General features: G+C 46.5%; 1 protein-coding gene across 1 annotated transcript in view; it reads right to left on the bottom strand.

Moving 5' to 3' along the window:
• LOC149436183 (syntaxin-binding protein 5-like) overlaps positions 1-15062 on the bottom strand; it is a 341325-nt gene that overhangs the window by 253781 nt on the left and 72482 nt on the right. The window contains exon 2 of the mRNA XM_089661918.1: positions 6229-6326. Within this exon, the coding sequence (XP_089518044.1) occupies positions 6229-6326 (98 nt within the window). The remainder of the gene's footprint in view (positions 1-6228; positions 6327-15062) is intronic.

Raw genomic sequence — 15062 nt, 5'->3', positions numbered from 1 at the left:
TTGCACCACAAACAGAGGCGGACTGACAACTCATGGGGTCCCCGGGCAATAGGGGATCGTGGGGCCCCTGTGTCCTCGCTTTGCACTTCATGAATGGTCCTGTAGTCTTCTGGGACCTGTCATGTGTCCCAAAAGAGTACAGGGAGGGAGGACACCATCCTCTTCCGATCGCCTAGGCGATCGGAACGAAATTGGGAGCGGGTACCTGTCAAATTCGGGTACCCGCTCCCCCCTGCCCCCCAAAGGTGCCAATCCTTAATGGGGAGCAGTCCTTAAAGCAGAACTTCCCCTTTTGGGTGGAGATCCGCTTTAACCACTTAAAGTCCGGACATTTTCACCCCCCTTCCCATCCCGGCCAATTTTCAGCTTTCAACATTATCACACTTTGAGTGACAATTACTCAGTCATGAAACACTGCACCCGTATGACATTTTTATCCTTTTTTGAGACAGATAGAGCTTTCCTTTGGTGGTAATTGATCACCACGGGGTTTTTTATTTTTTGCTATACAAATGAAAAAAATACTGAAAATTAAAAAAAAAACACAATTTTTTGCTAAGTATTTGTGATAAAATTTTGCAAATAAATAATTTTTCTTCATACATTTAGGCTAAAATGTATTCTGCTACATGTTTGGGGTAAAAATAACCCGAAACAGTGTATATTATTTAGTCTGTGTGAAAGCTATAGAGTCTACAAACTATGGGATATACAGGGGGGAAAACTATTTTTTGATCCCCTCCAGATTTTGTACGTTTGCCCACTTACAAAGAAATGACGGGTCTAAAATTTTTATCATAGGTGTATTTTAACCAGCTGCCGACCGCAGATAGCCGAATGACGACTGCACTGTGGCTGGCCAGTTCTGGGAGGCCATCATATGACGTCCTCCCAGAACGAGCTCTCCTGTGCGCCCCCAGCAGTGCCATCCACCTGTGCCCAGCAGTGCCACCCACCAGTGTCCAGCAGTGCCTACCAGTGTCACCCACCAGTGCCCATCAATGCAGCCCAGCAGTGCCACCAGTCAGTGCCACCTATCAGTGTTGACTATCAGTACCCGTCATCAGTGCCAGCTCATCAGTGCCACCTATCAGTGCCCATCATCAGTGCCAGCTCATCAGTGCCAGCTATCAGTTTCGCCTATCTGTGCCACCTATCAGTGCCGCCTATCAGTGTCACCTCATTAGTGCTGCCTATCAGTTCTGCTTATCAGTGCCGATCAGTGCCGCCAGTCAGTGCCCATCATCAGTGCCAGCTCATCAGTGCCACCTATCAGTTTCACCTATCAGTGCCGCCTATCAGTACCCATCAATGCCAGCTCATCAGTGCCACCTATCAGTGCCACCTCATTAGTGCTGCCTATCAGTGCCGTCTATCAGTGCCCATCAGTGCCGTCTATCAGTGCCACCTATCAGTGTCTATCAGTGCTCATCAGTGCTGCGTATCAGTGCCCATCAGTGCTGCCTATCAGTGCAGCCTCATCAGTGAAGGAGAAAAATTACCTGTTTGCAAAATTTTATAATAGAAACAGAAACTTTTTTTTTTCAAATTTTTTGCTCTTTTTTTGTTTATAACGCAAAAAATAAAACCCCCAGCGACGAGTAAATACCACCAAAAGAAAGCTCTATTTGTGTGAAAAAAGGATAAAAAGTTCATATGAGTAAAATGTTGCATGACCGCGCAATTGTCATTCAAAGTGCGACAGAGCTGAAAGCTGAAAATTGGCCTGGTAAGGAAGGGGGTATAAGAGCCCGGTAGGCGAGGGGTTAAATGATAGAGACAGAATATCAACCAAAAATCCAGACAAAACACAATACAAATGTTATAAACTGAGTTGCAGTTCATTGAAAATGACTAAAATAAGTATTTGATCCCCAACCAGCCAACAATGATTCTGGCTCCCACAGACTGCCTATGTGCTCACGTGGTACACAGATTAGTCCTGTCAATGTAAGAAGGCGCTCCTAACGACAACTCGTTATGTGTATAAAACACACCGGACCACAGAATCTCTTTCTGCCATTCAAAATTCACCATCATGGGCAAGTCCAAAGAGCTGTCAAAGGACATCAGGGACAAGACTGTAGACCTGCACAAGGCTGGAATGGGCTACCAGACCATCAGCCAGAAGCTTGGTGAGAAGGAGACAACTGTTGGAGCGATCATTCACAAATGGAAGAAATAGAAAATGAACCATCAATCGCCCTCTGGAGATTCATGCAAGATTTGGCCTCATGGGGTGCGAATGATCATGAGAAAAGTGAGGGATCAGAACAGAACTACACGGGAGGAGCTTGTGAATGATCTCAAGGCAACTGGGACCGCAGTCACCAAACCAACCATTGATAACACAATTCGCTGCCATGGATTGAAATCCTGTAGATCCCGCAAGGTCCCTCTGCTCAGGAAGGCCCATGTCCAGGCGCGTCTGAAGTCTGCCACTGAACATCTAAAATTATTGGGAGAAAAATGTGGTCAGATGAGACCAAAATTGAGCTCTTTGGCATCAACTCAACTCGGCATGTTTGGGTGAAGGAAAATGCTGGCTGTGACCCTAAGAACACCATCCCTACTGTCAAGCATGGAGGTGGAAACATTCTGCTTTGGGGCTGTTTCTCTGCTAAAAGTACAGGCTGACTTTGCCGCATTGAGGGGCCAATGGATGGGTCATGTACTGTAAAATCTTGGAAAAGAACCTTCTTCCCTCAGCCAGAACACTGAAGATGGGTCATGGTCTATTGTTGCTCTGAGGGACCTACTGTTGCTCTGAGGGATCTATTGTTGCTCTGAGGGATCTTTTGTTGCTCTGAGGGATCTATTGTTGCTCTGAGGGATCTTTTGTTGCTCTGAGGGATCTTTTGTTGCTCTGAGGGATCTATTGTTGCTCTGAGGGACCTATTGTTGCTCTGAGGGATCTATTGTTGCCCTGAGGGTCCTATTGTTGCTCTGAGGGACCTATTGTTGCTCTGAGGGTCCTATTGTTGCTCTGAGGGACCCATTGTTGCTCTGAGGGACCCATTGTTGCTCTGAGGGTCCTATTGTTGCTCTGAGGGACCTATTGTTGCTCTGAGGGTCCTATTGTTGCTCTGAGGGACCTATTGTTGCTCTGAGGGTCCTATTGTTGCTCTGAGGGACCTATTGTTGCTCTGAGGGATCTTTTGTTGCTCTGAGGGACCTATTGTTGCTCTGAGGGTCCTATTGTTGCTCTGAGGGACCTATTGTTGCTCTGAGGGTCCTATTGTTGCTCTGAGGGTCCTATTGTTGCTCTGAGGGACCCATTGTTGCTCTGAGGGTCCTATTGTTGCTCTGAGGGACCTATTGTTGCTCTGAGGGTCCTATTGTTGCTCTGAGGGTCCTATTGTTGCTCTGAGGGACCTATTGTTGCTCTGAGGGTCCTATTGTTGCTCTGAGGGACCTGTTGTTGCTCTGAGGGTCCTATTGTTGCTCTGAGGGACCTGTTGTTGCTCTGAGGGTCCTATTGTTGCTCTGAGGGACCTATTGTTGCTCTGAGGGATCTATTGTTGCTCTGAGGGACCTATTGTTGCTCTGAGGGATCTATTGTTGCTCTGAGGGATCTATTGTTGCTCTGAGGAACCTATTGTTGCTCTGAGGGACCTATTGTTGCGCTGAGGGATCTATTGTTGCTCTGAGGAACCTATTGTTGCTCTAAGGGATCTATTGTTGCTCTGAGGAATCTATTGTTGCTGACTACGGGGATCTATTTTACAGATTTTCTTGTTATTTGTATGGAATTTGTTAATAATTACTTAAGAACACAAAATTATACTTTGTTCTCTAAAACGGGCAGTACTGGGAGGTGGGTACTGGGTGAAATCAAGGGATGGTGCTTGGAGGTGGGTAGAGGGTGGAGACAAGGGGGGGCGGAGACAAGGGGTTACTCAGAAAAGGGGGAGTACCTGCACCTATTCTCCAAGAAAAAAAGCCCTAGAAACACTTCCAATGATGTGTTTAACAGACCAAAAGAGACCAAATAAGAAAAGCGTATTGTTAGTGTTTGTATTCACTTTAACCGCTTCCTGACCGCCCTATAGCAGAAATACTGCTACAGGGTGACACAGGTGTGCAAAATCACGTATATATGTGATTTTGCATTTCGGGATAGGGGGTGGCCCGGTGATTTCCGAGGATCTTAAACGGGGAGGAGAACTGTTTGTAAACAAAACAGTTCTCCTGCTTGTCGGCTCGTGCACACTGCATTGGATGGCTTTGCATAGCACAACCATCCAATGCAGTGTGATTACAGTGAAGCACATGGACAAAGCACAGTGGAAAACAGCACACAGTTAACCCTTTGATCGCCCCTCATGTTAACCCCTTCCTTCCCAGTGCCATTAGTACAGCGTCAGTGTTTTTTTTTAGCACTGATCACTGTATTGGTGCCACTGTCAGTGGCACCAAGTCAGTTCTCCCCCCAGTGTCAGAATGCCCATCGCAGTAAGTCGCTGATAACCGCCATTACTAGTAAAAATATATATATTTAAAAAAAAAGCGTCCAGTATATATACCGCCATTTGTAAACACTATAACTTTCACGTAAACCAATTAATTTACACCTATTAGCAAACACACGGAGCAGAATACATTTTGACTTAAATTTATGACATTTGATTTTTTTTTATTTTTTTATTGGACATGATTAATAGCAAAAAGTGAAAAATATTGTTTCTTTTTCTCAAAATTGTCAGTCTTTTTTTTTTTTTATAGTGCAAAAAATAAAAATCGCACAGGTGATCAAATACCACCAAAGGAAAGCTCAATTTATGGGGAAAAAAAGGACGTAAATTTAATTTGGGTGCAGCATTGCATGACCGCGCAATTGTCAGTTAAAATAACGCAGTGCCGTAATGGAAAAAATGGCCTGGTCAGGAAAGGGGGTAAATCCTCATGAGGGGAAAAGGTTAAAGCTGAGCACCGCCCAAAAGGGGAAGTTCCACTTTAAGGACTGCTCCCCTGCTCCCCATTAAGGGTTGGCACCTTTGGGGGGCGGGTACCAGAATTTGACAGGTTCCCGCTTCCACTTCCGGTCCAATCGCCTAGGCCAGGGGTAGGCAACCTGCGGCTCTCCAGCTGTTGCAGGACTACAAGTTCCATCATGCCTCTGCAAGTCATAGCTGTAACTGTCAGTTTTGTAATGTTGCAATGCCTCATGGGAAATGTAGTTCCACAACAGCTAGAGAGCTGCAGGTTGCCTACCCCTGGCCTAGGCGATCGGAAGTGGAAGTTTTCCTCCTACCCTCCCTCCCTGTAGTCTTGTGGGACACGTGACAGGTCCCAGAAGACGACGGGGCCATTCAGGAAGGCGCAGCGCTACTCGCGCATGCCCAATGCCTCATGGGAAATGTAGTTCCACAACAGCTAGAGAGCCGCAGGTTGCCTACCCCTGGCCTAGGTGATCAGAGGCGGAGGGTGTCCTCCCTCCCTTCCTGTAGTCTTTTGGGACACATGACAGGTCCCAGAAGACTACAGGACCATTCATGAAGCACAGAGCTACTCGCGCATGCGCAGTGGGCACCCAGCTGTGAAGCCGCAAGCTGCACAGCCAGATGCCCACACTGAAGATGCCGGCCTCCTGAAATACAGGATAGCCGGTGACACGGGCTGCGGGGGACACACCGCGGGACCTAAGGACAGGTAAGTGGCTGTTTTTTAAAAGTCAGCAGCTACAGTTTTTGTAGCTGCTGACTTTTATTTTTTGACAGAGGAATTTAAAGACAGAGGAATTTCCATTACACATAGTTACATAGTTAGTCTGGCTGAAAAAAAGAGAAAAGTCCATCCAGTTCAACCATAGAAAAAAAAAAAAAGTTATAATCCTACACCCACAGTTGATCCAGAGGAAGGCAAAAAAAAAACAGTAAAGCACGATCCAATTTGCTCCTGCTGGGAAAAAAATTCCTTCCTGACCCCCCCGAGAGGCAATCGGATATTCCCGGGATCAACTTTCCCTCTAAATGTTATATCCAGTTACATTCTGTGTATCCAAGAAAGAATCCAGGACTTTCCTACAGCAACCCACTGAGCCGGCCACAACCACATCAGTCACGATATGATGATTCCAATTCTCCTCCCAATCACCTCCAATGTCACCCTAGAATATCCTGCCATTGTATGATAGGAAATAAGACGCCATCTTACCTCAGGGTGTTAACATGGAACATGTTTTTGTAAACAAAAGAGGCAAAGATTATGGTGAAAAGAAAAGGATACATGCGTACTCCTCCGTTTCTTGTTCCAATCGCCAAAATTTTCTGAACTGGATCAAAGGCTAAAGCAGTGGGCTGATACGGAAATCCATGTCGAACCGTCTGAAAGAAAAAAAAAAAAAACAATGACAGGACCTCTTAATTAAATGATATTTACAGAATCACAGAAAAAAAATGATGTTACCTCAATCAATGAATCCCTGTTAGGAAAGCTACATCTCAATATGTTGGCATATGACACCCGTGACAACTCACTTGATTGGCTGGGGAGAACAGCGCCCTTCTCTAAACCTGGTCCTCCTGCAGTGCAATGGCACCATATCACCACAAGGTGAACCCTTGGGCACAGTGGCTCTGTGCCCTGGTCAGGCAAACCCGCGGCAGAAGTCGGTTGCGTCAGGAGGGAAATTGCAGTCCCCTCCCATGCAACCACCTGAGGGGGGAGGTGTAGCAATCATGCCCACAGAGATGGACGCGGTTCAACCATTTTGCTCCAAACCCTCCATCTTGTAGATCCTTCTCCCCCTCTTGGATCATCCCCCTCCCTCCCTGAGAGCCACAGTGACATTTGGCTCTGTGCCCTGTTAGGAAATAAAAGACACCTAACTCACCGATACAATTTTCAAGGATTAGTAAAGCCCCCCCTTTATAAAGCCTTTATAGGCCCAAATATATTGAATCGTCAATAGCTCTTTTTGCAGCCTTATAGTCACACAAAGTGAAACAACTAAAATAAAGTAAATGAAATAAAATTAAAACTCATTGTGTGTTCAATGATTTGTCTTCTGTGAAACCATAGTGTCGGGAGTGACTTTGGGTGGGGGGGCCCATGGAACACAGCCCCCTTTGGAGAGGTGGGGAGACCCCTGTCTCAGCTCCCCATATCCCTCTTATGTGTAAGTCACCCTGTGCCTCTTAGGGGTACAGGGTGGAATGTCCTGATATTGTGTAGACATGTATAGGTGGGGGGTTATCCATTGTTCACTGCCACCTGGTGCATCCCATTGTTCTATTGTGTGTCTTGCTTGGGAGCAAACTATTATGGGATATATGTGTTTGTGTATTGGTGTGGGGGGTTGTCCACTGTTCACTGCCAGGTGGTGCATCCCATTGTTCTATTGTGTCTTGCTTGGGAGCAAACTATTATGGGATATATGTGTTTGTGTATTGGTGTGGGGGGTTGTCCACTGTTCACTGCCAGGTGGTGCATCCCATTGTTCTATTGTGTGTCTTGCTTGGGAGCAAACTATTATGGGATATATGTGTTTGTGTATTGGTGTGGGGGGTTGTCCGTTGTTCACTGCCAGGTGGTGCATCCCATTGTTCTATTGTGTGTCTTGCTTGGGAGCAAACTATTATGGGATATATGTCTTTGTGTATTGGTGTGGGGGGTTGTCCATTGTTCACTGCCAGGTGGTGCATCCCATTGTTCTATTGTGTGTCTTGCTTGGGAGCAAACTATTATGGGATATATGTGTTTGTGTATTGGTGTGGGGGGTTGTCCACTGTTCACTGCCAGGTGGTGCATCCCATTGTTCTATTGTGTGTCTTGCTTGGGAGCAAACTATTATGGGATATATGTGTTTGTGTATTGGTGTGGGGGGTTGTCCATTGTTCACTGCCAGGTGGTGCATCCAATTGTTCTATTGTGTGTCTTGCTTGGGAGCAAACTATTATGGGATATATGTGTTTGTGTATTGGTGTGGGGGGTTGTCCATTGTTCACTGCCAGGTGGTGCATCCCATTGTTCTATTGTGTGTCTTGCTTGGGAACAAACTATTATGGGATATACAGTATGGGTTTGTGTATTGGTGTGGGGGGTTGTCCATTGTTCACTGCCAGGTGGTGCATCCCTTTGTTCTATTGTGTGTCTTGCTTGGGAACAAACTATTATGGGATATACAGTATGGGTTTGTGTATTGGTGTGGGGGGTTGTCCATTGTTCACTGCCAGGTGGTGCATCCCATTGTTCTATTGTGTGTCTTGCTTGGGAACAAACTATTATGGGATATATGTGTTGTGTACTGACTTGGTAGGGGTGGGGGGTGTTTCCGGCAGCCCTTCCCCCTGATGGGACAGCCTGCTGATGTGTTTCCTGTTACTGGGTGTATTTCCACGCCCTGTATATATATCTTGTATCTATGTTAAAATAAAGCAGTCTATTTCCTGTGTTCCCCCAAAGGGGGATGTGTTCCATGGGCCCCCCACCCAAAGTCACTCCCGTCACACATAGTCTCAATACTACAGAAATAGGCATCAATACATGTACAGATTTGTGAATCTGCAATCACAGTGCTGCAAATCATTCATTCATTTGACTAAAATGATTTAAAAAAAAAACATAATAAAAACTCTATAAGTTACATTTTTGTCCTCCGAGACCATAAATCTCATTGCTATGGAGATTAAATCAACCACATATGCAGGTTTATAAATCCGCAATCCCAGTGCTGTAAGTGATCCAATAGTTGCATGTCCTAATTAAGCAATAATGGAAAATAATATCACTGTTCATATATCTTCAAAGCCTTAATAAGTACTTGTCCTCAACAAATCCACCGCAGTGTGATGAAAGAAGCGAATCAATGGTGCTCCACCTCCAGTGTCTAGGTCTAATCTAGGTCTTCCAGCACTGATACAGACCAATCTCCTCTCTTCCCATATGCCAGATTCAAATCCACATACACAGGTCCCTTTAAGGGGACATGGCCTTCATCTTCACCCGCTCTCCCTTCCAGGTTCACAATCTTCGACCGTCTGACTGGCCGAGCCGCAATGACGCACGGCATAGCGTTGATGGAATGACACGGGTATGCCATTCCTTCAGAGCGCATGCGCCAGGTGACGTCGCCGGCTGCTGCTCGCCGGAATATTTCCTAAACGGTGTCACGGTTAGGAGATATTAATTTTACCTACAGGTAAGCTTTGTTATAAAATTACCTTTAGGTAAAAATAACAAAAAGGCGTTCACTACCTTTTAATTATTCATTAAAATTGCGCTCACATTCATAGAAGCACCCATAGAGTGTATTAACAAACAGATAAGCTGTTCTCCCCACCATAGCTCCGGTCTCGGCCATGACTGGAAATTACATCACCCAGCTCCACCCGACGCGTTGCGTCACTGAACATTTGACTTTCTCAGAGACGTTTTGATCTTTCTTAAAGTGTTACCAAACCCATGACCCTGCATTCACTATATCCGCTCTCCCCGGACCCTTCATTCACTATATCCGCTCTCCCCGGACCCTTCATTCACTATATCCGCTCTCCCCGGACCCTTCATTCACTATATCCGCTCTCCCCGGACCCCGCATTCACTATATCCGCTCTCCCCGGACCCCGCATTCACTATATCCGCTCTCCCCGGACCCTTCATTCACTATATCCGCTCTCCCCGGACCCTTCATTCACTATATCCGCTCTCCCCGGACCCCGCATTCACTATATCCGCTCTCCCCGGACCCCACATTCACTATAACCGCTCTCCCCGGACCCCGCATTCACTATATCCGCTCTCCCCGGACCCTTCATTCACTATATCCGCTCTCCCCGGACCCCGCATTCACTGTATCCGCTCTCCCCGGACCCCGCATTCACTATATCCGCTCTCCCAGGACCCCGCATTCACTATATCCGCTCTCTCCGGACCCCGCATTCACTATATCCGCTCTCCCCGGACCCCGCATTCACTATATCCGCTCTCCCCGGACCCCGCATTCACTATATCCGCTCTCCCCGGACCCCGCATTCACTATATCCGCTCTCCCCAGACCCCGCATTCACTATATCCGCTCTCCCCGGACCCCGCATTCACTATATCCGCTCTCCCCGGACCCTGCATTCACTATATCCGCTGTCCCCGGACCCTGCATTCACTATATCTGCTCTCCCCGGACCCCGCATTCATTATATCCGCTCTCCCCAGACCCCGCATTCATTATATCTGCTCTCCCCGGACCCCGCATTCACTATATCCGCTCTCCCCGGACCCTGCATTCACTATATCCGCTCTCCCCAGACCCCGCATCCATTATATCCGCTCTCCCCAGACCCCGCATTCACTATATCCGCTCTCCCCGGACCCCGCATTCACTATATCCGCTCTCCCCGGACCCCGCATTCACTATATCCGCTCTCCCCGGACCCCGCATTCACTATATCCGCTCTCCCCGGACCCCGCATTCACTATATCCACTCTCCCCGGACCCTGCAGTGTCAGTGTATAGTACTATTTCTTCATGCTTTGCTGGGTTTTTTTTGCCTTCCTCTGGATCAACTGTGTGTGTAGGATTATAACTTTTTTTTTTCTATGGTTGAACTGGATGGACTTTTTCAGCCAGACAAACTATGTAACTATGTAACTGTATTAGTGTCACTAGTGATTTCAGTGTCAGTCAGTTTACCCCCAGCGAGGGTCTGTTAGCGCCAGATTGTCTGCCACGCTATCACAGTCGCCGATCACCGCCATTACCAGTACAGCGTCATAACTGCGTAATTTCCAGTATATATACCATCGTTTGTAGATGTATACATTTCACACAAACTAATCAATATCCACTTGGGATTTTTTTTTGTATCAAAGGCATGTAACAGAATACATATAGCCACAAATCACCAGCGCCAAGGAAATAAATATACAGAAAAATATATATTAAAATATTATATAATAAATTATAATTAAATTAAATTAAATGCTGCTGTAGCCAAGTGTCTTTGACACCAAAAAAATTAAAATATCAAAAAAACAGCGCAAATAATTTACATTGTACCTAATTACCATACAGAAATATTTATATATAATTATATATATATATTTCTGTATGGTTATTAGGTACAATGTAAATTATTTGCGCTGTTTTTTTGATATTTTAATGTAACAGAATACATTTTGGTCTAAATTTATGAAGAAATGTGATTTTATTATTATATTATTATACAGGATTTATATAATTTTATTGGATATTTCATTTATATAATAAAAAATAAAAACCAAGTGGTGATCAAATCCCCCCCCCCCCCCCAAAAAAAAAAAAGTTCTATTTGTGTGACAAAAATTCTATAGATTTAATTTGTGTACAGTGTTGCATGACTTAGCGATTGCCAGTTAAAGTAGTGCAGTGCTGAATGGCAAAAAAAATGCCCTGGTCATGATAGGGGTAATAAAAGGTCATGTGGGTAATATCATACCAGCCAAGTAGTGCGAACTCACCAGGCCAGACTGCGTGCACATCGCTCACCATCAGACCCTCTCCTGGTCCACCAAGTATCTGCTTGTGTACCCACCTTCTACCTTGTCCACCCACCATTCACAAAAATGGTAAACTTTGCCTGTCCTGAACATACACGTCATGGTCCGGGGTGTATTTACCACAAGGCAATTGCCTAGGGCGGCATTTTTCAGGGGGCCAGCACTGTCCCTTGGAAGAAGGGACAGAAGAAGGGACACACGCAGCATGGGGACCTGGTGGGTTCCAAGAGATGCAGTGGGTTTCATGAAGGTGTAACAGAACTGGACCCCGACTGCACTTGGGTATTTCTGTTAGACTCCCGCTTCCCTGTCCAAACACAGATCCACGGACCCCACTGCTGACCATACGAGACTCGACGAGACCAGTCTTGAAAGACATCAGGAAATAGACTGCTTTATTTTAATACTGACACAAGATATATACATAAGGTGGGGCAATACACACCCAGTAACACGAAACACATCAGCAGGCAGTCCCATCAGGGGGAAGGGCTGCTGGAAACACCCCCCACCAAGCCAATACACAAACACATACATCCCATAATAGTTTGCTTGAAAGCAAGACACACAATAGAACAATGGGATGCAGCCACATGGCATTAAACAATCAACCCCACCTATACATGTCTACTCAATATTAGGACAGATCACCCTGTACCCCTAACAGGCACAGGGTGACTTACACATAAGAGGGATATGGGGAGCTGAGACAGGGGTCTCCTCACCTCTCCAAAGTGAGCTGGATTCCATGGGCCCCCCACCCAAAGTCACTCCCGTCAAAGGTGTGTGCAAAGCCCGACTCTCGTTCCTGGGGATGTCTAGAGCTGTGAAGGCGAGTATGGTGGCATGGGGTATGGTGGCTGATGTATGGGGGGCAGTTGAAGGCTCGGGTGGAGGGAAGGGGTGTTGTTGGTCAATGTCAGGCTCTTTCTGTGGGGGGGAGGGGGGTGCGCCAATTTTTGTGTTCCCTAGGGCAGCACAAAACCTAAATACACCACTGGTCGTGATGCAACCCACTTCCAGTGACTGGGGACAGTAGGATGAATCCTGCACACCCACCGTTGTCCCTGGGCACCCTTTTTAACAGAGAGATTTATACGGCCAATAGCTCCCCTCCGTACAGTCGGAATCTCCAATTCTGCAGTCTTCCATGTCAAAGCCAATCTACCAACGTGTTTTTTTTTTTCAGAAGGTTATAACGTCTGGCCATCAATATAAATTATAAAAAGCATTTTTCTGAGGCTGGTAATCAATGCCCGCCCGGCGTCGGCGAAACATGCGATAGGTCACACATAGCCACACGTGTGGGCCACACATTATGAAAACATTTTCAGGAACTTAAAGAGCCCGATTTGCATTTAAATGACTGAAAAAAATCATTTGTGAGGAAAAGACTTAAGACTCGATTTATCTGAAGCCGAATTAATTCCGCATTGATTTATTACAGTAACCCCAATTAATGATCTTTTTTTAAAAAAAAAAGAGCTGCCGGCTGGTTATACCGAAACAAAACGCACAAGGGTAAAAGGTTAAGAGGAACGGCGTTCGTTATTCCTGTTTATTGTGAAAATCCATGCGAATTGCTCCTTGGAGATTAGATCGTCCACAAGAACCTTGGAGGACTTTGTAACGTGTAACTCATACCAAAGACAAAGGGGGGGAGGTAATTATAAAGGAAGAAATTGTTGTTTTGACATTTAAAGCCCAACACCAGGAATTTGAACAAATCTAGTGGGGCCACCCGCATTCCACGGGTTAATTACTTGTTATATCTACAAGCTAGAGCAGGGGTGTCAAACTGGTGGCCCTCCAGCTGTTGCAAAACTACAAGTCCCATCATGCCTCTGGGAGTCATGCTTGTAACTGTCTTGCAATGCCTCATGGGACTTGTAGTTTGGCAACAGCTGGAGGGCCGACAGGTTGATACCCGTGGGCAAGAGGAACAGACATTATTCTAAATTAATCCCCCACTCTGACCGGCTTCAGTGCTGCCCCCTTCTCCCCAACTATCCCATCTCAACTTTATCAGGTATGGCAATGTACCCTGCACTGTATGTGGTGGGGCAAGCATAGCCATGAGAGTGGCTGAAGTGTCAGGACCCGGGTCCAAACCTGCAATCTCTGCTGTATCTGATGATGGCTCTTCTTGCTGATCCACCTGGGATACTGGATAGTTCCCTGGACAATTCCTGAAATGATCCTGCTTTGAACCTTCTTTCTCTTAACCTTTGAACCCTTTGCTCCTTCCATGAACTTCCTATTTTGCATGTCCTGTTTGCCAGATTATTGTGCTCTCTCCAGCCAATATCTCATTCTCGTCACTCCTGCTGCCGTCTGTATTTTTGCTACGGCTCGTTACCGACCTTTGGCTTGTTCCTTGCCTACACTTCTGCTTGATACCAACTTGCAACCACTTGTTAACCCCTTCCCGCCGACGCCTCCCAGCCCTTTAAGAGATTCTGACGTCGGGAGGCGGGGCGCTGGGGCGTGGTTTAGGAATCATGTGACCGCCGTGATGACGCGTCACGGCGGTCACATGATCGGGAAAGGTCCCGTTCGAAAGAGCGGAGCGGGACCTTTCCGTGAGTACTACACATGTGTGCGGGGAGCGCGCAGGGCGCGCGCTCTCAGCACATATGTATTTAGTTCCATGGACGCAAATGTGCGGCCGCTCGGCGTCTAGGCCCAGACGCCGGGAGGCCGCACATCTGCGTGCGGCCGGCGCAAAGGGGTTAATGACCTTTGGCTTGATTACTGACTATGCTTCTGTTTGATCCCAACTTGCAACCACTTGTTACTGACCTTTGACTTGTTCCTTGATTACACTTCTGCTTGATCCCAACTTGCAACCACTTGTTACCGACCTTTGGCTTGATTACTGACTACGCTTCTGCTTGATCCCAACTTGCAACCACTTGTTACTGACCTTTGGCTAGCTTACTGACTACGCTTCTTCTTGATCCCAACCTGCAGCCACTTGTTACTGACCTTTGACTTGTTCCTTGACTACACTTCTGCTTGAACCCAACTTGCAACCACTTGTTACCGACCTTTGGCTTGTTCCTTAACCACACTTCCGCTTGATCCAAACCTGCAACCACTTGTTACTGACCTTTGGCTTGTTCCTTGACTACACTTCTGCTTGAACCCAACTTGCAACCACTTGTTACCGACCTTTGGCTTGTTCCTTAACCACACTTCCGCTTGATCCAAACCTGCAACCACTTGTTACTGACCTTTGGCTTGTTCCTTGACTACACTTCCGCTTGATCCCAACCTACAACCAATTGTTACTGACCTTTGGCTTGTTCCTTGACTACACTTCCACTGGATCCTAACCTGCAACCACTTGTTACCAACCTTTGGCTTGTTCCTTGACTGCACTTCTGCTTGATCCCAACCTGCAACCACTTGTTACCGACCTTTGGCTTGTTTATGGACTGCACTTCCGCTTGATCCCAACCTGCAACCACTTGTTACCGACCTTTGGCTTGTTCCTTGACTACACTTTCGCTTGATCTCAACCTGCAACCACTTGTTACCAACCTTTGGCTTGTTCCTTGACTGCACTTCCACTTGATCCCAAC

This window comes from Staurois parvus, unplaced genomic scaffold (genome assembly GCF_062004578.1).
Source record: "Staurois parvus isolate SC_StPar_1 unplaced genomic scaffold, SC_StPar_1.0 ptg001406l, whole genome shotgun sequence".
NCBI classification, from domain to species: Eukaryota; Metazoa; Chordata; class Amphibia; order Anura; family Ranidae; genus Staurois; species Staurois parvus.
Note: the sequence above shows the minus strand (reverse complement) of the source record. Positions and strands in the feature narration are given on the sequence as shown.